The sequence below is a fragment of the Silurus aristotelis genome, assembly GCF_946808225.1.
Source record: "Silurus aristotelis genome assembly, chromosome: 14".
NCBI lineage: Eukaryota > Metazoa > Chordata > Actinopteri > Siluriformes > Siluridae > Silurus > Silurus aristotelis.
The window spans coordinates 13,765,889-13,792,122 of record NC_139587.1 but is presented as its reverse complement, the minus strand read 5'-3'; the positions used below and the strand labels follow the sequence as shown (position 1 = coordinate 13,792,122).

Sequence of the window (26,234 nt, the reverse complement as noted above, 5' to 3'; positions counted from 1 at the left end):
CTTGGAGTATGCCTGTGTCATCATGGAAGAAAAAATCCATTGACGGAAAAACCTGGTCATTCAGTATATTCAGGTAGTCAGCTGACCTCATTCTTTGGGCACATAATGTTGCCGAACTTCGACCTGACCAACTGCATCGGCCCCAGATCACTGCCCCCACAGGCTTGTATGGTAGGCATGATGGGTGCATCAGTTTATCCGCCTCTTTTCTTATCCTGATGCACCCATTACTCTGGAACAGGGTCAATCTGGAATGCTCTTACTTTGACTATTAAACATAGCCGTGAATTCTACTGTTGTTTTTTCACGATTTGATTTCACCAAACATTTCAGTGACCGCCGCTCAAGATCACTTAAGATTATTTTCCGAACACATTTCTTCCTCTTCCTCAGTGATGGTCACTATTTTTCCAGTTTTTAATAATGCGTTGGACAATTATGTAGTTTCTGCAATCTCCTTAGATGTTTTCTTTGCTTGATGCATGACAATAATTTGACCCTTCTTAAACAGATTAACATATTTTTCATGCCCACAGGACCATCTACAGACATGGTTGTTTAAGAAATGAGAAGCTATTTACTGCATCAGTTAGGGTTAAATAACTTGTTGCCAGCTGAAACATAATCATCCATGCAGTAATTATCCTCACCTATTTGCTCAGTTAAATTCAGGTGGTGACTTTTATTTTTGGATGAGTAGTGTAGTCTCATTACAAAAAAAGAAATATTAAAACACTTGCAGAGATAAGAGAAAATTTTATATTCAGGAGTCCTATCTTAGGATCACATGTGCTAGCTGTGCATTTTGTTTGATCTAAGTTTATTTTAATTCTGTAACTAAAACCAAGCTTTTTGAGCACCTTTTTGCTTGGTGAATAGACACAGTTTCCAAATGATTGAGCAGATTGAGTCTGCTAGACACAACTCGACTCGCATCGACTCTGGACCATTGCACATCAAGTATGCCTTGTCTGGGACTGTGAGACTATATTAAGAAGAAAACGAAGCAGCAGCATCCTATTTGGGATGGATACTCTCCCACCCTGATAGGCCAGGAATGTTATCAGTTAAGCCCACACAGCACTAGCTAGTCACCCAGCAGTTTAATAGCCATAACCTTCTGCAAACTACATTGCCATGCTGCACTGGACATCACTTTCATTAATTTTTACCCAGTCATGTTCAATAATATTTTGACAGTGGCACAAGTTTCAAAATATTGCCTTTGTGTACCACCCAAATAGATTTGGAAACAATCAATAAAATGGATCAATCAAGCTCTCATTGAAGTGTAGGCTTTCAGATTCAATTCAACAAAAAATTACAATGAACCATTTTGAAGAAGCCGTTTAGGAATGACAGGTTTTATATATATATTTTTTTTATATACACAGGTTATAAAGTGTATTGTACATGCATAGTAAAAAATCTACATACATAAAAAGACTGATTTTACTTTTGATACTTTTATAAAGAGTTATAAAGGCTGTGTACAAGGAACTGTAAATCGTCACTTTGATCTTTTTCCATTCCTAGGAATATAATTGCCCACCAACTGATAGGTTTATCATGGTGGAATGTAATTGTGGAAATGAAAAGAAATTTTTAGTTCGTTCACAACATGCCGCACAATACAATAATAATGCTAAAATGAGGTTTCATGGTTTTATAGAGATATAATTCTCATGTTTCTGCATCAGTTTTACTGTATTTTACAGTTATTTTTGTGCCATGCTCACAATTATTTGTTTTCTTTGTTTTAAAGAAGAGGTGCACGTAGTTGGACAGCATAACGGGTGTACTGTTTTCATTCTATATTTAAAATGTAGTTTTACTGTGAGTAGACAGAAATAGACTTTGACTGTTTGAAATGTCTTCCTCTTTTCTGTATGATTTATAAATACGTTTTTAAACTTGTTACAATTGTCAGGAGAAAAAAAGACGAAGTGAGAAAGACACCCACCCCGGTCTACTTCTAGGTTTAAGCAGTATATTTTTGGGACATTTCTTCTCTGCACTGTGTAGTGTTTTCATCTTAGTTTTGCAACATTTAAGTAAAGCTTTCCAAATTTTAGCTCTGTATACTTAAGAATTCATCATTCCATTTCTATCAACAGTCACATCAGTAGTAAACACCAGTGATCCAATTCAATTGGCAACAGCCCTACATGCCCATGCTACAACACTGTCTTTGGTACAAGTTATAGTGGTTTCCTTCTGTTAAAAGAATCTTGATAAGAAATAGGTTGGGCTACTTTACGTGTTACCACTGGTTTGCATCTTCAAGTCAAGTCAAGAAGCTTTTTGTCATTAACAATATATAGGTAATGCAGTACACAGTAAAATAAGACAACATTTCTCCAGAAAACTGGTGTTACATAAAACAACACAGAGAGACATCAGACAACATAGAGCTCTCCACATAAAGTGCATCGTGTGCAACCAAGTGCACATAGACAACACAAGACAGTGTGGGACAGATACCCAAAACACAAAATAGCGCCGACCAGTAAACCTACTTTATAATGTTCTACAGTACAATGTGCAAAATAGAATTATAAACAAGAGTGTACTTGTTAACATAAACACAATGACACAAAACACAAAAACAGCAGTCAAGTAAACAGTAAAATAAACGGTGAACAGATTAAATATAAATAAAGTATTGGTGGTGGAATAGAGTGAGATGAGTAATGAGTGTTTGTTGAGTTCAGGTTGTGCAATTCAGTAACACACTAAGTTAAGGAGGCTGTTGGCTTGAGGTAAAAAACAAAACAAAATGGTTACACACTCTGAATGTGTGTGTATGCTTCGTAACCTCTTTCCTGGTGGCAGAAGGGTGAAGAATGTGTGTGTGAGGGGTGTGTGGAGTTGTTCACAATGCAGTTGGCTTTTCAGATGCAGCATGAGGTGTAAATGTCCGTGATAGAGGGGAGAGAGAAGGTTCTTGCAAGCCGAGACGGTTCAGTTCCCAGACCAGGCTATCGATCATCCCTTTGCAGAACATGATTAGGGGTAGATAGAGGGAAGGGAAATGGGTTTTCCTCAGCCAACTCAGGAAGTAGAGGTGCTGCTGGGCTTTCTTGGTTATGGAGCTGTTGTTGAATGACCAGATGAAGTTCTCCACCAGATGTACACCAAGAAATTTGGTGATCTTGACGATCTCCATGGAGGATCCATCAATGATCAGTGGAGAATGGCCGTTCTGTGCTCTCCTGAAGTCAACAACCATCTCTTTGGTTTTGTCAACGTTCAGAGACTGGTTGTTGGCTGTACACCAGGCTGTTAACTCCTCTCAGTATTCTTGCTGATTAAATTGAGTCATCAGCGAACTTGATGATGTGGTTTGAGCTGTGCATCGCTACACAGTCGTAGGTAAGCAGAGTAAACAGCAGTGGGCAAAGCACACAGCTCTGAGGGGCCCCAGTGCTCAGTGTGGTGGTGCTGGAGATGCTGTTCCCGAATACGGACTGAATAAGTTCTTCCACTCATTAAGTCCAGGATCCAGTTGCAGACGGAAATGTTCAGGCCTAATATGCTCAGCTTCTCAATCAGGTGCTGAGGGATGATTGTGTTGAATGCTGAACTGAAGTCTATGAACAGCATTGATCCGTATGTGTCGTTATTGTCCAACTGGGTAAAGGGGCCAGATGGAGGGTCATGTAGATGACATTGTCTGTATAATAGTTTGGACAATTTCTTTGGCACGGGGACAATGGTCATCGTCTTGAGGCATGTAGGAACAATGGTGCTGCTCAGGGAGCTGTTGAAAAAGTCCGTGAAGACAGCTAGCTGTTTTGCTCATTCCCAGAGCTCTCTCCCAGGAATGTTGTCTGGTCCAGTAGACTTCCTTAGGTTGACTCTGCATAAAGTTTTCCTCATTCATCCGTGGATAGACGGCGCAACTGATTGTTGGGAGGAGGAGTGGTCTTCCTCGCCTCCACGTTGTTCTGCACTTCAAACCGGCCGTAGAAGTTGTTCAGTGCATCTGGGAGGGAGGTGTTATGGTCACATGTCTTCTGAACATTGTTGCCTTCCCTCTGCAAAACCATGAGCTGGGCAGAGTTTTGTTTCTCTTTCTTTACTATTCTGTGCTTTTTTGGAGTGTACCTTGTTAAAAACCTCACTATTCTGGACTTTTTTTTGTGCTTTGTGGGAAACCTTGCTCTAAGCATCTGCCTTGAAGAACTCATGGGTTAACAGATTAAGCTGAAATCTTATCGCTCACTGTTTTCACTTCTTGCCTTTACAAGATATAGCTTCCATGCTACAGTACAGTACAGCAGCTATCTCCTGCGCATGCTTTTGGGAAACGTTGCACGTCCCTACAGACTTTACATGTGAGGATTGTCTTTGCAACCACAATTCCAAAAAAAGTTTAGAAAATGTAGATAAAAACGGAACACGACGAGTTTCAAATCTTATAAAGCAGCGGTCCCCAACCTTTTTTGCCCCACGGACCGGTTTAATGTCAATAATAATAATATTATTATTGACATTTTATTTATTTATTTATTTATTTATTTATTTATTTATTTATTTATTTATTTATTATTGACATATTGACAATATTATTGTAATATTTTCTCGGACCGGCCTTTAAGGTGTGGTGGATGAATACAACAAAATGAAATGATATGATCTGCATAAAAATTGGTATTTTCTAAATATAATAATAAACATGAATCCACTGTGTTATTTTTTGTTTATTTTGCTAGCTTGGGGGTTTTAATTTAGCGGTAATGTATTATGTGTTAGCGGCCGGAGCAGCCCCTTTAAGAAGGTAGTGGATGTAGGTAAGACATGTGACCGAGGCAAGTATCATGACATGCATGAAGAGTGAGTCATAGACAGATGTGGCGGAGACAAGCCGGTAATTTTCCAAAATAAAACATCGTTTAGAATCAGATAATAAATAAAACTGAAATAATGTAAGTTATGTATTTTTTTCTGTGCGGCCCAGTACCAATTGACCCACGGACCAGTGGGTTGGGGACCACTGGCATAAACGTACTTATTTCACAATAGAACCTAGAAGACACATCAGATGTTTAAACCTCTGAAATGTACAATTTTAAGGAATTTATAAGATCATTTAATGTGTTTTTATCAACAGTCTGTATACATCTGGAATCTGAGGAGAAGAGTTGCTGAAGTTTTGGTAAAGGAAACTGCTTAAAATTCTTGAGTGATCTTTGTTGTATCTCTTTTTATGATGCAACAAATGTTTTCAGTTAGTAAAAGGTCTGGTTTTAAAAATGAATTGTACATTTTGAACGGTCAGATCACATTTTTCCAGTATGCTTTATTCATTATTTTGTTTTTATTGTGTATTTTAAATGAGCTTTTACCCCAGAGAAGATGGTGGAGCTTCTGGATCATGTTCACATATGGCTGCTTCTTTACAAGATGGAGCTTAAACCTGCATTTGTTAATGACATGGTGAAGTGTGTTTATAGACAAATTCTTGAAGTGTTTCTAAAGCCATTCAGTGATTTCTATTTCAGAATCATACCACTGCATTTTTAATGCAGGGCCACCTGAGGGCCCAACGATCATGGGCATCCAATACTGATTTTTGCCCTTGTCCCTTGAACAAATGAAATTTCTCCAGATTCTGAATCTGTTCTTTATGTATTGTAGATCATGAGATATTCAAAGTTTTTGCAATTGTATGTTGTGGAACATTAATCTGACATTGTTCTACAATTTAAAGACACGGTTGTTTGCATATTGGTGAACTTTGAATATCTTTACTTCTGAGAGACTCTGACTCCTGAGGATGCCCCTTTTAAACCCAATCATTTTACTGACCTGCTGCCAATGAACCTAATTAGTTGCGCCCTATTCCCGTTTCCTTTTAGTAACACTTGATTTTTCGCAATGCTTTTGATGGGGTATGTTAATGGAATGATTGCAGCCATGAAATTTACTTTTTGCTTTTAAAATTACTTTTTTTTTTCTTTCTTAAAAAGGTACATTTCCTTGTTTTAAATATATATATTTTTTCCCTTTCAATTTTATTGTGAATAAAACAATGTTTCTAGATTTACATACATTTGAGAAATTCTTTCCTAGCTTTTTGGGAGTTGAAGATTGACATTTTAAAACCTATATGTCTGTAAATAATGGTAAGCAATTCTAGACCCAATGCAGCCCACTCTAAAACTGCCACTGCAGGCTTCACAGTGAGAATAAGGTTCTTGTGTTGCAGTGTTTTGTTTTTTGCTGAACGTAGTGCTCTTTATTTAGAACAGAACTTTCTAGTTTGGATTCAATGGTCCACAAAACATTCTGGTTTATGCACATGGTTCTTGAACACACTTTATTTGGGCAGAAGTGTGCTTTTTGGAGATTGGTGCATTCAGTTCTTGTTTAGCATTTGCCTGTTTGCCCCTAGCCCTACAGCAGATCGAGAGAACACAAAAACGTCACGTGGCTAATAAAATGGCACCAATTCTATTATAACAAAATACACCAAATCTACAATGCTATATATGAAAGACAAAACCTTGTTGAAGTTCCCTTTGAATCCAGCTCACATAGATCATCACCATATGAGGAAACTCCAGACCTGAGGATCCACTGCTACTGTCATTATGATTCTGTTACTTGTTTATTAAGTGTTATGAAACTTCTGGACAATCTAACCCTACTCCCTTTTTTTCCCAACTCTATGTATAAGGCTATTCATTGGTAACGTGAGGGTGTATGCTGTGTGTTTAGTGCGAAAGCCAGGTGTGCAATGGCAGTAAAGGAGCGCGTAGAGGCTGTGCTGAATGTGGGCCTGCGGGTTCCCAGCATCATGCTGCTGGAGGTGCTTTATCGCTGGGATGTGAGCTCCTTCTTCCAGAAGATCCAGAGAAGCAGTATGAGTAACAACCCCCTCTTCCAGTACAAGTACCTAGCCCTCTACCTGCATTATGTAGGTGAGTCCAATTTCATGAATTTTTGATACCTTGTTTGAAATCATAATATGTATTGCATTGACAATGCATAAAATCCAATGAAATGTTCTAAATATATTTACTTTGTACAGAAGTAAAGAGAGAGTAAGAGATTGTTTAGAGCTTGACACCATTTATTTTAAATTCCATCGTGATCTTGTGATTACTCCTATTCTTGTTACTTGAGTTATGCCTCCAGTTTCCTTTCTCTTTTCAGTGGCTATACAGTAAGTGAACATCACTGTCCAAAGTCTATCAAGAGATTAAAAAAAAATGGATAGTTTTTTTTTTTAACAAATACAAAACTACAGTGGGCAAGATGAACAGACTGGGAGTCAGTGTTGCCATTGTTTCTAATAGATGTGGCTGATCTTGCTCAGGGTATGTGGATAATAGAGGTGAAACAATTGCAGAGGGTACTGAACAGTAAATGAGGGGGAAAAAAGGATGGCAGGGTTCCAACTTTATATAAAGCGGCTAATGCTGCAAATCAGGTCATGGCATTATTTTTAGTGTGATGTGATGTGGCTGTCTACACTGTCTATCTTCCTGTCTCCCCGTTTCTTTCGATGTCTGTCTTTCCTGCTGCCAGTGTACCAATATTTTTTTTTTATTTGTATTTTTTTTTTGCAGTATATGATGCATTTAGCTCACCCAGTCTGAAATGTATGAATGTCAACTTGAGTATAGCTTTGAGATGACATTATCTTCCACCCTCAAACACTCAAGATGTATATATTAGTCCCAGTGAAAAATTAAAAGCACCTTATTGGCAAAATAATTTCTTATTAAAATCAAATCTTATGCGTATTTCAAATATTCTTTCAGTTGGAATTAATAATATACTGACAGAGTACATCATTTTATAGAATTGCAGTAGCAAATTCCATTTATACAGTAACACATGCAGGAGCTCAAATTATAGGCTTCAGTCACCTTATTTAAAATTACTCAATATTTTGTGGGATACAGATATTTTGCAGAATTAGCTGGATTTTTATGAATAGCATATTTCTTGTGCGAATACTCCTGCAGATGATTTACAGAAAAATGTATTTGCATCCAGCTTGATAAATGATGCCGTTCTGTGAAAGGGAATAAAACGGTGTACGAGGCACTCGAAAGAATTTTCCAATTAACTGTGTAAAAGGATGTTTTTTCCTGCCTTTCTAATTTGCCCATGGTTGTATTGTTTTGTTTTTATTTACTTCATTCACACTCAATTTATTTCTCACACTTAATTCACAACCTTGCAATTAGCAGGGGGGTTTTTTTCTTTCAAAAAATGGACAAAGTGTGCCAAGTGTACAGTTATCTTTTTGTTTGTTTTTCTATATGCTTGTAGGTCAGCACGTTTCTGGTAGCGTACATATGAAACCTTAGTTTTCAGTATGCCATCTAAACGCGAAATACATTTTTATATCCTCAGTAATTTGACCTCGGAGTTAAAGTAAACCAAGCCCATTCAGTCAACATATGAACACCCGTCTCTAATATTGTGTGTTATGTGCCTTTCAGGTATAAAAACAAAGCAAAAGCATATGAATTGCACCCTAAGCTTGTAAGTCTCCTTTTTCAAAGCCTCCAGAGACAAAGGAGCCAGAATCATTAAAATCGGACCAATAGAAATGCAATGCAGCGAATGCATTTGAGGCCATTACGATCAGTGATTCTTTGGTTAAAACTAAGAATACATTGATCTTTTTTAGACCAATTAGCAGTGCTACTTTTTGGAAGGGCTCTTATAATACATTAAGGCGTACATTTGTTTTGATGGTAGTAGAAAGAATTCACAGGCAAAGAGACGGACCTTTTATAGAGACCGAATATCTTTAGTCAGCGAGTCTACTGCTGCTCTCTGCTTCTACTGTTTTGTTTATGAGGTTGCCCATATTTCATGTTCTCATTTAGTACAGTAAATTATCTTAATGCTTAGTTACTTTGCTATGCAGGAAGTTGAATGATCCTGAATAATATATTGATAAAGTATGATTTTTGTTTGTGAAAAGTATGAAAAATCTTTCATTTTTTTGAGATTGTAATCTTGTCATCTAACAAGTTTTTACTCACAGCTTGTCATATCTATATTGTCTTAATACATTGTTGTTTGAATAGAGTTTCCTTTTTTCTGTTGGTCTGGTTTCTGTTCTCATGCTTCCTTCTCATTTTACAGCACAAGCAGTGTATTCTTATGAGCATATCTGCATCTATGTCTGAGTGTGCAGGATTGTGAATATCAAAAAAGTGGGGTTAGGCAAGAGGGTGAGCGGTTTAGACAAATCTCTAGTGTTACATAACATGACAAGTCAGGCATGGTGGTGGAATAATAAAAATCGAATCTCAATTCAATTCAATTCAATTAAATTCATTTTTATTTGTATAGCGCTTTTAACAATAAACATTGTCTCAAAGCAGCTTTACACAGATAATGTGGTGATTAAACGTAAATATGTTCTTTGTAAGTATGTTTGTCCCTGATGAGCAACTGCGGCAAGGAAAAACTCCCCGAGATGGCATAAGGAAGAAACCTTGAGAGGAACCAGACTCAAGAGGGAACCCATCCTCATCTGGGTTGCATCAAATGTCCATTTAAAGCATTTATACAATGCTGCGGGGTACAGTGATGACGATCAGAAGCAAACTGCACTCCCGAGTCAGTGCAGCAGACCGCCGACACCAACTACAGTCCAATCCATCCTCAAAGCACCCGTTCTACTCCGGAATTACATGGAACCACCCAAGGCGTTGATGAGAGACCGTCCCAAGCTGCACAGAAGTGTGAAGATCCACGGAGGGGAGAGGGGCAGGAACAGTGGTCACTGGAGCCTCAGGAGCATGTTTAACTCGACACAGAGACAGAGACAGAGAGAGAGAGAGAGAGAGAGAGAGAGAGAGAGAGAGAGAGAGAGACGGGAAGAGAAGGATATGGATTATTAAGTGTCCCTATTGGTGTATGAGAGTTAAAGTCACTGTGCAGTTTGGACTCCGGCAAGACTCGCTATGGCAGCAAAACTAAAAGGGAGAACCAGAAGGTAACACAGACATGAGGGATCTCTGGGATAAGAGACGACCCACCACACCACCGTCAACAAACCCGAGTGAACGTGTGAATGTGAGGGGACGACAGCATACAAATATACCAGTTCACCAAACACTCTATATCCATGCTCCCTCCAGATCTGCTCCTTTACCTAAGAAAAATCTACTGATAAAAGGCTTGACTAAATAAATAAGTTTTCAACCTCGACTTGAACACTGAGACTGTGTCTGAGTCCCGAACACTGGTTGGAAGGCTGTTCCATAACTGTGGAGCTTTATAAGAAAAAGATCTGCCCCCTGCTGTAGTTTTCATTATTTGAGGAACCAACAGATAGCCAACACCTTTTGATCTAAGTAGGCATGGAGGATCATATTGGTACAGAAGTTCACTCAGATACTGCGGTGCGAGACCGTTAAGTGCTTTATACGTCAGTAGTAATATTTTATAATCAATGCGAGATTTGATTGGGAGCCAGTGTAGACTGATTAATACAGGGGTGATGTGGTCATATTTCCTAGATCTAGTGAGGACTCTTGCTGCTGCATTCTGAAGTAACTGAAGCTTATTTATGCACTTACTCGCACAACCAGACAGTAAAGCATTACAGTAGTCTAATCTAGAAGTAACAAAAGCATGAACTAGTTTTTCTGCATCCTGTAAAGACATCATATTTCTAATTTTAGCAATATTTCTAAGGTGAAAGAAGGCGATCCTGGTAATATTATTCACGTGGGACTCAAAGGAAAGACTCGAGTCAATAATCACACCAAGGTCTTTGACAGCCGAATCTCTTGCTTTACAACCCTCACATACATGTACTTATTCCTGCTCACATGAATGAACAAATGGTAACAAGCGGTTTCCTTCTCATAAATGCTGACATACACTTGGGTACATGCCCTGCATAAGCAAACACCCGTTTATCTTATTTTATGATCTGGAACTGAAATAGACAATTGGAACTAATATAAATATCAACATACCGTATTTTCCAGACTATAAGCAGCTACTTTTTTTCCCACTCTTTGAACAACGCGGCTTAAACAATGAAGCGGCAAATTTTTTTAATTTTTCCTGGGTTTTTCCCGGTTTCACAAGCTTCAAGCCAAAAAACTGAGCCCCATAACATTAGACCAATGAAATTGCCGAACGGTTTAAGGTAAACCAATGAAATTCTTTATATCAAATCAGATGTGCTCCCACTGAATCGGACCATAAATATGGATGCGGTACCCCTGACGTTTGACCTGACGCTCACTCGGACTGTGAACAGGAAATGCGAATCATTCGTCACGCACTTCACCTGTGTTCTGAGCTGCACGGCATCAGGATAAAAGCTTCACCGATTGTGATTTTTAAACACACAATGCCAAAAGAAAAACTCGATAGAAATTGTTGTGAAAGGAAGGAGGAAGACAGTGAACAATGACTTTCTTGGTAGGCTACTGTTTAGATACAAGCCAAGTAACCGACACTGTCTTTCTTTAAAGCCTGTGTAAAGTTCATTAGTTTCAATGTAGACACCTGCGGCTTATAGACAGGTGCGGTGTATTTATGTTCAAAATATAAATCTTTGTAAAATTCAGTGGGTGCGGCTTATATTTGGGTGCGCTTAATAGTCCGGAAATTATGGTAAATTACTCAAATTAACATGAATCTACACATGATGCTGAACTACAACTGAAAAAGAGTTTGTAGAGCTTTTTAAAACCAATTCTAAAAAGGTTGGGAAGCAGTATAAAATGTAAGTAAAAGCAGAATGCAGTGATTTGCAAAAACTTGTAAGCCATGTTTTATTCACAATACAAAAGCTGAAGGAGGAGAAGGAGAGGAGGAAGACGTCTACAGAGACGGCAGGAAAAGGAGCAGTGTAGGAGAGTAGAGGTTCGGGTTGGTACTTTAAATGTTGGTACTATGACTGGTAAAGGGAAAGAGGTAGCTGATATGATGGAGAGGAGAAAGGTAGATATGCTGTGTGTTCAGGAGACCAAGTGGAAAGGGAGTAAGGCCAGGAACATTGGAGGTGGGTTTAAACTGTTTTATCATGGTGTGGATGGAAAGAGAAATGGTGTAGGGGTGATTCTGAAGGAAGAGTACAGTAAGAGTGTAGTGGAGGTGAAGAGAGTTTCTGATAGGGTGATGATCGTGAAGGTGGAGGTTGAAGGGATGATGATAAATGTCATCAGTGCCTATGCTCCACAAGTTGGCTGTGAGATGGAGGAGAAGGAAAGATTCTGGAGTGAATTAGATGAAGTGGTAGATGGTGTACCTAGGAAAGAACGATTGGTGATTGGGGCAGACTTTAATGGGCATGTAGGTGAAGGGAACAGAGGTGATGAGGAGGTGATGGGTAGGTATGGTTTTAAGGAGAGGAATGTGGAAGGGCAGATGGTGGTAGATTTTGCTAAAAGGATGGAAATGGCAGTGGTGAACACGTATTTTAAGAAGAAGGAGGATCATAGGGTGACGTATAAGAGTGAAGGAAGGTGCACACAGGTGGATTATGTTCTGTGTAGGAGATGCAACCTGAAGGAGATTGGAGACTGTAAGGTGTTGGCAGGGGACAGTGTAGCTAGACAGCATCGGATGGTGGTCTGTAGGATGGTTTTGGAGGCGAAGAAGAAGAGGAGGAGAGTGAGGATTGAAAAAAGAATAAGATGGTGGAAACTGAAGGAGGAAGAGTGTAGTGTGAGGTTCAGGGAAGAGGTCAGACAGGGGCTTGGTGGTGGTGAAGAGGTGCCGGATGATTGGGCAACTACTGCAGGAGTGATAAGGGAGGCAGCTAGAAAAGTACTTGGTGTGACATCTGGAAATAGAAAGCAAGACAAGGAGACGTGGTGGTGGAATGAGGAAGTGCAGGAGAGCATTAGGGGAAAGAGGTTGGCAAAACAGAAGTGGGATCGACAGAGTGATGAGAAAAGTAGGCAGAAGTACAAGGAGATGAGGCAGCAGGTAAAAAGGGATGTGGCGAAAGCCAAGGAAAAGGCATTTGAGGAGCTGTATAAGAGGTTGGACACTAAGGAAGGAGAAAAGGATTTATACCGATTGGCCAGGCAGAGGGACCGAGCTGGGAAGGATGTACTGCAAGTTAGAGCAATAAAGGATGGAGAGGGAAATGTGTTGACTAGTGAGGAGAGTGTGTTGAGAAGATGGAGGGAGTATTTTGAGCAGCTGATGAATGAGGAAAATCAGAGAAAGAGAAGGTTGGAGGATGTGGAGTTGGTGAAGCAGGATGTAGATAGGATTAGTAAGGAGGAAGTGAGAGCAGCGATTAAGAGGATGAAGAATGGAAAGTCGGTTGGACCAGATGACATACCGGTAGAAGCGTGGAGATGTTTAGGAGAGATGGCAGTGGAGTTTTTAACCAGATTGTTTAACAGGATTCTGGAAGGGGAGAGGATGCCTGAGGAATGGAGAAGGAGTGTGCTGGTACCGATCTTTAAGCATAAGGGAGATGTGCAGACCTGCAGTAACTACAGGGGAATTAAGTTGATCAGTCACACCATAAAGTTATGGGAAAGAGTAGTTGAAGCCAGGCTGAGAGAAGAGGTGACCATCTGTGAGCAACAGTATGGTTTCATGCCGAGGAAGAGCACCACAGATGCCTTATTTGCTTTGAGGATGTTGATGGAGAAGTATAGAGAAGGACAGAAGGAGCTGCATTGTGTATTTGTGGATTTAGAGAAATCGTATGACAGGGTGCCGAGAGAGGAGTTGTGGTATTGTATGAGGAAGTCAGGTGTGTCAGAGAAGTATGTGAGGGTGGTGCAGGACATGTATGAGGACAGTGTGACGGCAGTGAAGTGTGCAGTAGGTACGACAGACTGGTTCAGGGTCAAGTCAAGTTTATTTGTATAGCGCTTTTCACAACAGACATTGTCTCAAAGCAGCTTTACAGAAAACAACAGTGAAGGTGAATGGTGTGCGTTTGTCCCTGATGAGCAAGCCGTGGCAACAGTGGCAAGGAAAAACTCCCTTAGATGATATGAGGAAGAAACCTTGAGAGGAACCAGACTCAAAGGGGAACCCATCCTCATATGGGTGACATCAAGAGTTTGGTCATAAATCTTTCAACAATGCAGAACAATTTGTGATCATCATAGATCCAGCATCAGCTTCTCCATGCCAGGGCCTTTAAACACTCGGCATCTACTTCTCCATGATCATCCATAGGTCCATAATCTTCACGAGGTGGGACGTGACTGGAGCTGGCCAAACCTCAGGATGCCTCGGGATGGGGAGAGAAAGAGAAGCAGTGGAGAGGAATTAGCGTAGCTGCTGTTCATGATATTAACAGCACAAGTTGATAATGTGCATGTAATCATATATTCTGGAGCACAAGGTTGTGATGTGATGTGTGTGATGTGTGTTATGTGTAGGCTTTGCTAAAAAGATATGTTTTTAATCTACACTTAAACTGGGAGAGTGTATCTGAACCCCGAACACTGTCAGGAAGACTATTCCAGAGTTTAGGAGCTAAATGTGAAAATGCTCTACCACCTTTAGTGGACTTTGCTATTCTAGGAACTACTAGAAGCCCAGAGTTTTGAGATCTCAGGGAGCGTGACGGATTGTAGCGTGTTAAAAGACTGGATAGATACATGGGAGCCAAACCATTTAGTGCTTTATAAGTGAGTAGCAGTAGTTTGTAGTCTATTCGAAACTTAACAGGAAGCCAATGTAGGGACGATAAGATTGGGGTTATATGATCGTATTTTCTTGACCTAGTAAGAACTCTTGCTGCGGCATTCTGAACTAACTGAAGCTTGTTTATTAATGATGCAGGACATCCACCTAGTAATGCATTACAGTAGTCTATTCTAGAGGTCATAAACGCATGGACGAGCTTCTCTGCATCAGATATAGATAACATATTTCTTAGCTTAGAAATATTTCTAAGGTGAAAGAAGGCTGTTTTTGTAACTTGATTGATGTGATTATTAAAAGATAAGTTGCTGTCTAAAATAACTCCCAGGTCTTTTACCGTTGAACTAGTAGTTACAGAACAACCGTCTAAATGCAGGCTGAGATGCTGGAGCTTCTGTGTACTATTTTTTGGGCCGATGAGCAAAATCTCCGTTTTATCAGAATTTAATAGCAGAAAGTTATGGGTCATCCAATCTCTTATTTCTTCAACACACTCAGTTATGCGAGCTAATTGAGCTGTATCGCATGGTTTGGATGAAATATATAGCTGGGTATCATCAGCATAACAATGGAAGCTAATTCCATGCCTTCTAATAATATTTCCTAATGGAAGCATGTATATTGTGAAAAGCAGGGGTCCTAGAACTGACCCTTGTGGCACGCCATAATTTACTAGCATTATCCTGGATAGCTCTCCATTTAAATCTACGAAATGGTAACGATTGGACAGGTAGGATTTAAACCAGCTTAATGCCTGTCCCTGAATACCGATGTAATTCTGTAAGCGATCGAGGAGAAGATCATGATCTATAGTGTCGAACGCAGCACTAAGATCTTGTAAAACTAATAGGGAGATGTAGCCTTGGTCTGAAGCTAAAAACAGGTCATTAGTGATTTTAACTAGAGCAGTTTCTGTGCTATGATGGGGCCTAAAACCTGACTGAAACTCTTCAAAGATATTGTTCTCCTGCAAGTGGTTACATAACTGGGCAGCGACAATCTTTTCTAAAATCTTAGACATAAATGGGAGATTTGAAATTGGTCTGTAATTCGATAGCGTGCTTGGATCCAGATTAGGTTTTTTAATGAGGGGCTTAATAACTGCTAATTCGAGGGATTTAGGGACATGACCTAACGATAGTGAGGAGTTAATAATATTGAGAAGAGGCTCACCAGCTGTATATAACACTTCCTTCAGTAGTTTAGTGGGAATTGGATCTAACTGACATGTTGTTGATTTAGCTTTCATAATAGCATCATACAGCTCTTCCTGTCCTATACATGTAAAACAGTGTAGTTGTGGGGTTGTAAGTACGATTGTGTCAGGAGATGCTGTCAGAGGTTGAACTGCCACAATTGTTTTTCTAATGTTATCTATTTTTTCAGTGAAGAAATTCATAAAGTCTTCACTACTAAACTGTGATGGAACACATTTTTCAGATCCCTGATTTGTTGTTAATTTAGCGACTGTACTGAAAAGGAACCTGGGATTGTTTTTGTTATTTTCTATGAGTTTGCTCAGGTGTTTAGCTCCAGCAGCTTTTAGCGCCTGTCTGTAGCTAAGCATACTGTCTTTACCTCCAATACCTCCAATTTAGTTTTCCTCCATTTTCTCTCCAGATTACGTGTTGTTCTCTTTAGGGCATGCGTATGACTATTATACCAAGGTGCAGGTGCTTGTTCTCGAACCTTTTTTAACCGGATGGGGGCAACAGTGTCTAAAGTGCTAGTGAGGATAAGGTCTATGTTGTTCGCCATCTCATCAAGATGATCAGCAGTTATGGGTTTAATGTGAAACTGAGATAAATCAGGCAGGTTATTTATGAATCTGTCCTTAGTGGTTGGAATAATAGTCCTACCAAGTCGATACCGTGGTGAAACACGGTTAATCTGCTCTACCGGTAGTGTGTACAGTATGAGATAATGGTCTGTGATGTCATCACTCTGGGGTAAAATATCTATATCAGTGACGTCTGCTCCGTAGGATATTATTAAGTCTAGTGTGTGGTTAAAACGGTGGGTTGGTCTGGTGACGTTTTGTTTAACTCCAAAAGAGTTTAGTAAATCGACAAATGATAATCCTAGGGCATCGTTTGCATCATCTACATGAATATTAAAATCTCCTACAAGCAGCACTTTATCAAAGCTGATCAAGAGGTCTGAGAGAAAACAAGCAAACTCATGAAGAAAATCAGCGTAGGGCCCTGGGGGTCTGTACACGGTGACCAGAGCGAGTTTTCTATGCATGTCTGAAAGTGCAACTTTAAGAACGAGCACTTCAAATGATTTAAAGCTGAATCCTAATCTCTGACTAACATTAAGAGAAGCACTATAAATGGTTCCTACACCCCCCCCCACGACCAGTCTAACGGGGCTCATGCTTATAAACATATCCTGACGGTGTGGACTCGTTTAGACCCATATAATCACCTGGTTTAATCCAGGTCTCAGTGAGACAGAGTGCTGAGAGATTATTATCTGTGATCATCTCATTTACAATCAGTGCTTTGGGTGCAAGTGATCTAATGTTTAAAAGACCGAACTTTAGAACTTTGTTGTGTTTGTTTATCTGGCATTTTTCAGTTTTAACTGCAATAAGATTATTTCTGGATCTTGTGTATGTAATTCTTGGTTTTACTACCCGAGGAATAGATACGGTTTCTATAAACTGGGCTGTGTGTGAACTTGTAACTATTTGGTCTGTAGTATGCGTGTTCTTATAGTTGAAGATTTCTTGATGTCTTACCAGTCAGATGGTGTGAAGTATCCTAGAGATGTTATCTGATAGCACTGCTGCTCCAACTCTGCTGGGGTGCAGGCCATCAGGGCGGAAGAACCTAGGACGCTCCCAGAAACAGTTCCAGTTATTAACAAAGAGAAGTTTATGTTCTCGACACCATGACTGTAACCATTCATTTAGAGCTAAAAGTCTACTAAACTTCTCAGCCCCTCGCTGGTAAGTGGGAAGAGGTCCTGACACAATGATCCTCGTTGTGGGTGATGTGCTGCGTACCGTCTCCACCAGGATCCTGAAGTCCCTCTTTAAGATCTCCGTTTGCCGCAGCCTGGTGTCGTTTGCTCCGGCATGGAGAACAACCGCTCCGAAGTTCTCGTTCAGGATTGCGGGTACCTGAAGGGTACCTGATCGCGGGTGAAGGTTGGACTGCATCAAGGATCGGCCCTGAGCCCTTTCCTGTTTGCAGTGGTGATGGACAGGTTGACGGACGAGGTCAGACAGGAGTTTCCCTGGACTATGATGTTTGCAGATGATATTGTGATTTGTGGTGAGAGTAGAGAGCAGGTTGAGAAGAGCCTGGAGAGGTGGAGATATGCGCTTGAGAGAAGGGGAATGAAAGTCAGTAAGAGTAAGACAGAGTACATGTGTGTGAATGAGAGGAAGGGCAGTGGAGTGATGCGGTTGCAGGGAGAAGAGGTGGAGAAGGTGGAGGAGTTCAGGTACCTGGGGTCAACAGTGCAAAGTAATGGAGAGTGTGTTAGAGAAGTAAAGAAAAGAGTGCAGGCAGGGTGGAGTGGGTGGAGAAGAGTGACAGGAGTGATTTGTGATAGTAGGGTATCTGCAAGAATGAAAGGGAAAGTTTATAGGACTGTGGTGAGACCTGCGATGTTGTATGGATTAGAGACAGTGGCATTGAGTAAAAGACAGGAGGTGGAGCTGGAGGTAGCAGAGCTGAAGATGTTAAGGTTTTCGTTGGGAGTGACGAGGATGGACAAGATTAGAAATGAGTTTATTAGAGGGACAGCACATGTAGGATGTTTTGGTGACAAGGTGAGGGAGGCGAGATTGAGATGGTTTGGACATGTGCAGAGAAGGAACATGAATTATATTGGTAGAAAAATGCTGAAGATGGAGCCACCAGGTAGGAGGAAAAGAGGAAGGCCAAGGAGGAGGTTCATGGATGTGGTGAGGGAAGACATGCAGGTAATTGGTGTGAAAGAGGCAGATGTAGAGGACAGGGTGGTATGGAGACGGATGATCCGCTGTGGCGACCTCTAATGGGAGCAGCCGAAAGAAGAAGAAGAAGACAAAACATAAATTTTTCTATAAATGTATATAGGAAAAAATAAGGTAACTTTAAATAGCCATAACATGTCTTAAAATACGTTTTGATGCAGCAACAAAAGGCTAGAAAAGTAGGTGTTACTAAAAAGAAACATTTGGAGGAACATTTTGCACCTAATCAGGTTTATTGGTGCACAGGTCAGTAAATGGATTGTGTACAAAAAGAGACGCAGAGTCTCTCTGAAGTAAGAATGGGCAGAGTTTCACCAATCTGCAAAAAACTGCATTTTCAAATTGTGGATCAATTTTTGAATAATGTTCAACATAAAATTGTGATGAGTTTAAATATCTAATCTACAGTTCATCATGATCATACGATTTTTAAGAATCTGGAGAAATCTTTGTGCTCAAGGGACATGGGAGAAATTAATATTGGATGCTTGTGATCTTTGGGCCTTCAGGCAGCATGATCATTTGAAACAGGCTTGATTCTCTAATGGAAACACATGATCCAGAAATGTCCTGATACAAATCAGAAAACTGTTCTGTGATCAGACCTGGGGATTTTGGGAACCATGGATGCAATGACAGTGGATTAAGGAGGAGGGGGAACATCCGGCTCATCAGCACATCAGTTAGCCTACATCTCTGATGGCATGGGAGAATGGGCGGCTTGCACATCTGTAAAGGCACTATCCATGCTGAATGCTGTACGGAATCTTAAAGAAATTAGTACACCCCTCACATTTTAGCAACCATTTTAGCAACCATTTTATAGCATATTATAGCTTTACTCATTCATTCATTCATTTTCTCCCGCTTATCCGTAATCCGGGTCGCGGGGGCAGCAGTCTAAGCTGGCCCCCGCCTTCGACTGCTGCCCAATCCTCACAGCACCGTCCCTTACGGTCCCTCCTGCACGTGGTGCGCCCACGGGAAGGCGGCCCCACGTCACGGACCTTGATATTTCCCTCGTAAGGGACCCCCAGAGCATAGAGGGTTAAGAGTGGCAGCCTGGCGATACCGGGGCTTGAACCTTAGACCTTCCGATTAGGGGGAGTGGTGGCAACCCAGCGCCTTAACCGCTGGAGCCACCACTCCCCCTAAGCTTTACTGTTCTCTAAAAATAACTCAACATACAGCCATTATTGTCAAAATAGCTGGCAACAAAGGTGAGTACACACTAAGTAAAAATTGCAAATCTGTGTCTAAAGTGTAAATATTTAGTGTGAGCACTATCGTTATCTAGCAATGCCTTTATCTTTTCACTCCTCCATGATGATGTCACCAAGCTGCTGGATGTTAGACACATGGAGCTTCTCCACCTTCTGCTTAAAGATGCCCCACAGGTCCTCAATAGGGTTCAGGTCTGGAGACCTGCTTAGCCACTGCTTCACCTTCAGCAAGGCAGTTGTCTTCCAGCCGGTGTGTTTAGGGTCGTTTTAATGTTGAAAAACTGCCCTTTAGTCCCAGGTTCTAAAGGAAGGGCATCATGATCTGCTCCAATATTTCACAGTACATGTTGGAATCCATGTTTCCCTCAGTGAAACGCAGCTCCCCAATACCACCTCACCAGGTGTCGCCACATATGCTGGACACCATCTGAGCCAAACAAGTTTATCTTCAATCTCATCAAACCACAGGACATTGTACCAGGAATTCATGCTTTTGGACAGGTTGTCTTCAACAGACTGTTTGCAGGCTTTCTTGAGAGTCAGATTCAGAAGGAGGCTTCCTTCTGGGAAGATGGCCATGCAAAGCACTGACAAACGGACCTTCTGCTTCTGCACCTCTAAAGCAATGCTGGCAGCACTCGTTTTTTGTAGCAACTTCTGCAACTGATGCACTGCACGAGGACTCGACTTCTTTGATCGACCCTTGCGAGGCCTGTTCCGAGTGGAACTTGTCTTGGTAAATATTTGTATGACCCTGGCCCTATGACTCTGTAACGCAGTTTCAGAGTGTTACTAATCTTTTAGCCTCGGCCGTCTTAGTACAGCTGTTATCACTTAGGGTGTACTCACTTTTGCTGCCAGCTATTTTGACAATAATGACTGTATGGTGAGTTATTCTCAGGTGACAGTAAATCTATACTGCTATACAAGCTGCACATTGACTACTCTAAAATATATCCAAGTTTCAAGTTCCTTTAAGATTTACTAAAATGGTTGCTGAAATGTCAGAAATGTAGGGAAGCCTTGCATATTTTAGCAAGACAATGCTAACTGAATACATCTATTAAAACAACGTGGCTTCATAGTAAATGCCTCTGGGTGCTGAACTGACCTGCCTGCAGTCCAGACCTTTTAGCAGTTGAAAACATTTGGTGCATCATGAAACAATAAACACAACAAAGAAGCCCCAGGACTGTTAAGCAGCTAAAATCCGGTATCAGACACAAATGTGACAACTTTCCTCTTCCAAAACTCCTTAGTTCTTAGATGTATACAGACTATACAAATGGGATGATATACACTCTTAAACATGGCCTTTCCCATCTTTTTCCTGCAAATTCCAAATTACCTTATATTTATCTTAAAATGGTACCTTTCTTCAGTGTAAACTTTTGATATGTTTTCTATATTATTTTGTAAATAAGATATGGTTTTATGAGATTTGCAAATTTCATTTTGTTTTAATTTACATTTCATACATCATCCCACATTTTTGGGAATTGTTATATTGGTTGTAACATAACAGATCCATGCATCTGTTGTTGAAGGAAGCATATTCTATAGAACTGCCTGATTATTATTGGTTTACTTTTGTGTCTTTCAGAGAGAGATTAAGCCTGACTAGTGATTTAACGTCTGCATGTGCTGACATGCTTGTTCAATGCAAATGTCAAAATGTGTTTAGTATTTGATAATACCTATAAAAACAGATTATGGATACATTTTTAATTGTTTAGGATTCAAGATTGTCATATTCCTTTCAGGACATTATTATTTGTAGGCTTTTTGGTATGTGTAACAAAAAGTGGTGAAATAAATCCCCCAAATATTACAATTGATTGATCTCCTCTGCCCCTAGTTGTAGGCTCCATGCAGCAAACACCAATCTGCATATTAGCTAATTTATACAACACCTAATATACATACTGTACAGTCATAAAACATTTTTTAGCTTTTATTTATCATGGCTTAAATAACAATTGTGTAGTCGTCACCAACTTATAACCTCAGGTGACAACTCAAAGTACACAATTACATTTACATTACATACAGATTGCAATATGAATTGTTAATTTTTATTTCCCCTAAATTGTAAACCAAAACGTAAATCCAGATGGAGGAAAAAAAAAGTAAACCATTTGAACTGTAATAATTACTATGAGAGAGCTACTAGCAAATCACTCATGACGTGAGTTCTGGAGCATGCGTATGTCTATCATGCCAAGAGGTAGTACTTGGGGACACTGGCAAATAATTCAAAATTCACCATTCTGCAGTGAAAAAAAAAGCCTTCCAGACAATATTAATGGTAATGATTTATGATTTTATGATTTACAATTATTAAAACAAACAAAAAAAACATTCACTTTATACCACAAAATTATTGTGTAAATCCCTTTTGCCCAGAAGCATAAGCTAGGTTCAAGTGGGTCATGCAACAGTACGCCAGCTGATTGACCTCTGAATAGATAAAAACCAAAAAAAAATAATAATAAATCAAGGTATTAAAGTCCAGACCTCAACCTCGTTGGCAGGATCTCCAGAGAGATTTAGATAAACGAACGCTTTAAAAACATCATTAAAGTTAAGTAATGTTTAAAGAGTGAAAATCTTTTTTTTTATCTCCAGAATAATTTAGATTTCCTGTTCATGTTTATTTTTGTAACATTTTTAAACTACTGTACCTATAAGATATTCTAAATGTTTGTACTTTCTGGGACATATATCTACAATGTTTATTTTTTGTATTTTTTTGTTTGCTTTTTGTCCCCATAGATCTTGGTGAAGACCATACTGTTGTTATTATGCCATGATGAATGAAAGTTGAGTTAATGGAGGGTGTAGTTTTTCTCCTAAGAATAGACCTGTGTGTGTGTGTGTGTGTGTGTGTGTGTGTGTGTGTGTGTGTGTGTGTGTGTGTGTGTGTGTGTGTGTGTGTGTGTGTGTGTGTACTTGTTTACTAGTTATACCAGACAGATTAGTGAATATTGGTTGCTAATTTACCATGTCCAAATTTTAACATCTGGAGACTCATTTGTATGTGTGTAACAAATGACCTCTGTAATGTCCTTCTTTGCTTCCGCAGTCATTTTGAATAGGTTGCTTTCCCTTGCTAGAGTTACGTGTCCAACAGACAAAAGCTCATTTATGAGCTTGTATATAGGGATTGTATGATTAAAAATTTTCTAACATAGCTCTCTCTCAGGCTATATTCTGAGTTTGGTTCTGCTGACCCTGCCTCGTCAGCGTTTGGTTCAGCTATACCTGTATGTTGTCACTGCTCTTCTGCTTTTCGCTGGACACCAGATTTCAAGGTAAGGTCCCAGGACATACATGTATCATTACTAAATATACTGTGTATATACCCCTTTCTGACCAATTTCACCAATTAATAAGAGCTCCTGTTCATCTTTGCTATGGCATCATTAAACTGAGCTGCAGTGACGGTTTAGACTATTTCTTTATTCAGGAGCTCCATAGTCTCTTAGTCAAATAGTGTGCCACAAGGTTCTGACCATGGAAACATGGATTTGCAAAATGCAAACTTTGGCCACACTTGGCATATAAAAAAAGGACTTGTTGCTGCCATGGAATGTACTGCATAGTTTATTAGGGTGCCAGAAATATATAAACCCAGAACTAAACAGTCAGTTTCATTATACAAGGTGCCTTGCATACGTATTTACTTCCTTGAACTTTTCCTGTTACAGCCTGAACTGATTGATTTGAACTGAGATTGTGTAATGAGTCTTCATAAAAAGTGTATTCCAAAGATCAGGTTTGAGCTTGATTCAAAATTAACTGGAACTTTTACAGTTTTTTCTTGCCAAACCACAACTAATAATTATAAAGCTGGGCAGATTGAAAGTGCCCTCCATGGTGTATTCCTGCCTTTATATCTTTTTTTTCCAAATGAGCTCCACATCCATAGCAGATGCAAATTGAAAAAAGTGGTTGTTGAATATAAATGAATGAACGATAAAGGAGTTTTTTTTATTTTAATTTTTTTATTTAATTTAAACGAAAGACCGATTTATAGAGAATTTATGTTAAAAGTTGATTAGGACAGAATATCTGATGTACGAATGTCGGACACAGCTTTTTAAATTTTTTTAGTTATTTTTTATTTAATTAATTATATTTTTTTAACACATTTTCTTGTAACATGTTTCCTTTAGCATTTAAGATAACCTAAGTGTGACAAAGCCATAACAGGCAAATTGTAGCTTAGCCTTCTGCCTCTATTAAATTCATTGCCACTCCATACAGAGCTTAATGTAGCTTGCTGTGAGAGTGTCTTACAAGTCTGTCACAGTTTTGCTGTTGGTCAGAGAATCTGAATAAAAAGCTGAAGTAGCTGAACTTACATAAGAGGTAATTGTGCAGTCTGAGAAATAAAGTCAGCAAAAATGTCCTCATATAAGTCATATGTTATAAAAGAAGTGATGCCTAATGGTGTGTTTGATGGCGTAGGCAAAGGTTTTTGGTTCCTGGACGACACGTGTTCAGTGCTGTATGTTTTTGGTTTTAGGGACTAAATGTGTCCTATGCATTATGTTTTTGGTTTCAGGGATTATGTACGTGGGGAGCTGGAGTCTGGGTATGAGGGCCCACTCTACTTAGAGCCTCTGTCTATGAACCGCTTCACTACGGCTCTGATCTGTAAGAAGCTTTTCAACATGTTTCTTTTCACTGAGGTTCACATTAATTGTCATCTTGCTCACATATCTAGTGTCCCAGTGTTTTATTTCATCTGGATGATCTCATTGTTTCAATACAAATTAGGGGGTTTTTTTGTGTGTTTTTTTCTGTACCACGAATTTTAGCTGAAAAAGGTAGCCAAGCTCATTTTCTGTTCCTTCTTAAGCAAATGGCTTTCTCCAAAAACTTCCCTCTTTCATCTTTTTATTTGTATTCCCAGATTTCAACATTTTCACTCACTCTGACTTTTGTCTTACTCCTCGTTGTTCTATCAGGCACTTTAGTAGTAATCTTAATGTTTTCAATTTCTAATGAACTCGAATGCAGTGCAAATAAATGTATTTAGAACAGCTTTTTGATGATGAACAACAATATGATAACGTTAGGTTCAAATTAATCATTTTATCCTTCCTTTGCTTTATTTTGAATGGTTCTTTTGTGCAGGCCAACTGGTGGTGTGTACTCTGTGCTCCTGCGTCATGCAGACCAAACGGATCTGGCTCTTTTCAGCTCACTTACTCCCCCTGGTGGCCAGATTGTGTCTCGTGCCTTTGGAGACCATTGTGTTTGTAAATCGTTTCGCAATGATTTTTACCGGACTGGAGGTCATCTACTTCCTAGCCTCTAACCTGCTAGTGCCGTTCAACCTTGCCAAGACGGCATACAGGGAGTTGGCACAGGTCAGGGAGCACACGTACTGGGACAATCAATCACTGCACAATAAATACCTCATGCTAAATAAAAATCATTATTTTAAATATATTGGAGAACATATTGCACATTTATATGAAATTGCACATACTGCACATGGTATAATATTGACTGAGAGCCCCAATATTTCTGTGTGGTTTCAGGTGGTGGAGGTGTATGGGCTCCTGGCCCTTGGCATGTCTTTGTGGAATCAGCTTGTTCTGCCCGTACTGTTCATGTGCTTCTGGCTAGTTCTGTTTGCTTTACAAATGTACACGTATTTTAGCACTCGAGACCAGCCTACTTCAAGAGAAAGGCTGCTTTTCCTTTTTCTTACCAGGTAAAAAGTGGTTACCCTTTATTTTTTATTTAAAAAAGTAAAAAAAAAAAAGTTAATCAAATTTGTGATTATTTTATTGTGATAAGTGGAGGTATTTTAAAGGATAAATGGCTTCAGTCTTCCAAATGGTCTTAATTCATTAATAAACTTTTGATCATATTTTGATGCATGACTTCAAACCTTTTGGTCAGATACGTTTCTTTCTTTTTGTTTTACAGTATTGCAGAATGCTGTAGTACTCCCTACTCTCTGCTTGGACTGGTGTTCACTGTGTCGTTTGTAGCTCTGGGTGTGCTCACTCTCTGCAAGTTCTACCTGCAGGGCTACAGGGCCTTTATGAACGATAACACAATGCACAGGTTTCTTGCTGTTTTTTGGTCTTTGCCCTATTTTTCCCATTCATTTATTTATATATATATAATATATATATATATATATATAAAATATGCAGTTGTGTATAAAAAAGAATTAGGAAACTCTTTAAAAGTGTACGTGTTCTTTTTTAACTTGTTTAGACATATGAATATTTAATAAGTATAACAATACTGAGAGATTCAAGAAATATAAATTAACAATTAAACCCTAAGAAAAAAAACTTTTAAAAATCTTCTGTAAAATGTGCTTTAAAAAAATCACTGGTCCTGGTGAGGAATAAAATTAGGACATCCCCACA

General features: G+C 39.5%; 1 protein-coding gene and 1 long non-coding RNA gene across 5 annotated transcripts in view; one reads left to right on the top strand and one right to left on the bottom strand.

Annotated features, from left to right (window-relative positions):
- The window catches only part of rnf145a (ring finger protein 145a), a 43,663-nt gene that overhangs the window by 6,814 nt on the left and 10,615 nt on the right, over positions 1-26,234 (top strand). The window contains exons 2-7 of one of the 4 annotated variants that reach the window (XM_083560306.1): positions 6,727-6,925; positions 23,036-23,144; positions 24,401-24,492; positions 24,976-25,211; positions 25,386-25,561; positions 25,780-25,920. In XM_083560306.1, coding sequence (XP_083416432.1) covers positions 24,465-24,492; positions 24,976-25,211; positions 25,386-25,561; positions 25,780-25,920 — 581 coding nt within the window. In that variant the 5' untranslated portion in view covers positions 6,727-6,925; positions 23,036-23,144; positions 24,401-24,464. Of the gene's footprint in view, positions 1-6,726; positions 6,930-23,024; positions 23,145-24,400; positions 24,493-24,975; positions 25,212-25,385; positions 25,562-25,779; positions 25,921-26,234 lie in introns of those variants that run through there. The other 3 variants (XM_083560304.1, XM_083560305.1, XM_083560307.1) reach the window with 3 other exon arrangements.
- Positions 10,777-23,402, bottom strand: LOC310736729. Its single transcript, XR_014536633.1, has 3 exons — positions 19,770-23,402; positions 18,685-19,448; positions 10,777-11,798 (listed from the first exon to the last, which is right to left on the bottom strand). It is a non-coding gene; the product is annotated as an uncharacterized lncRNA (long non-coding RNA).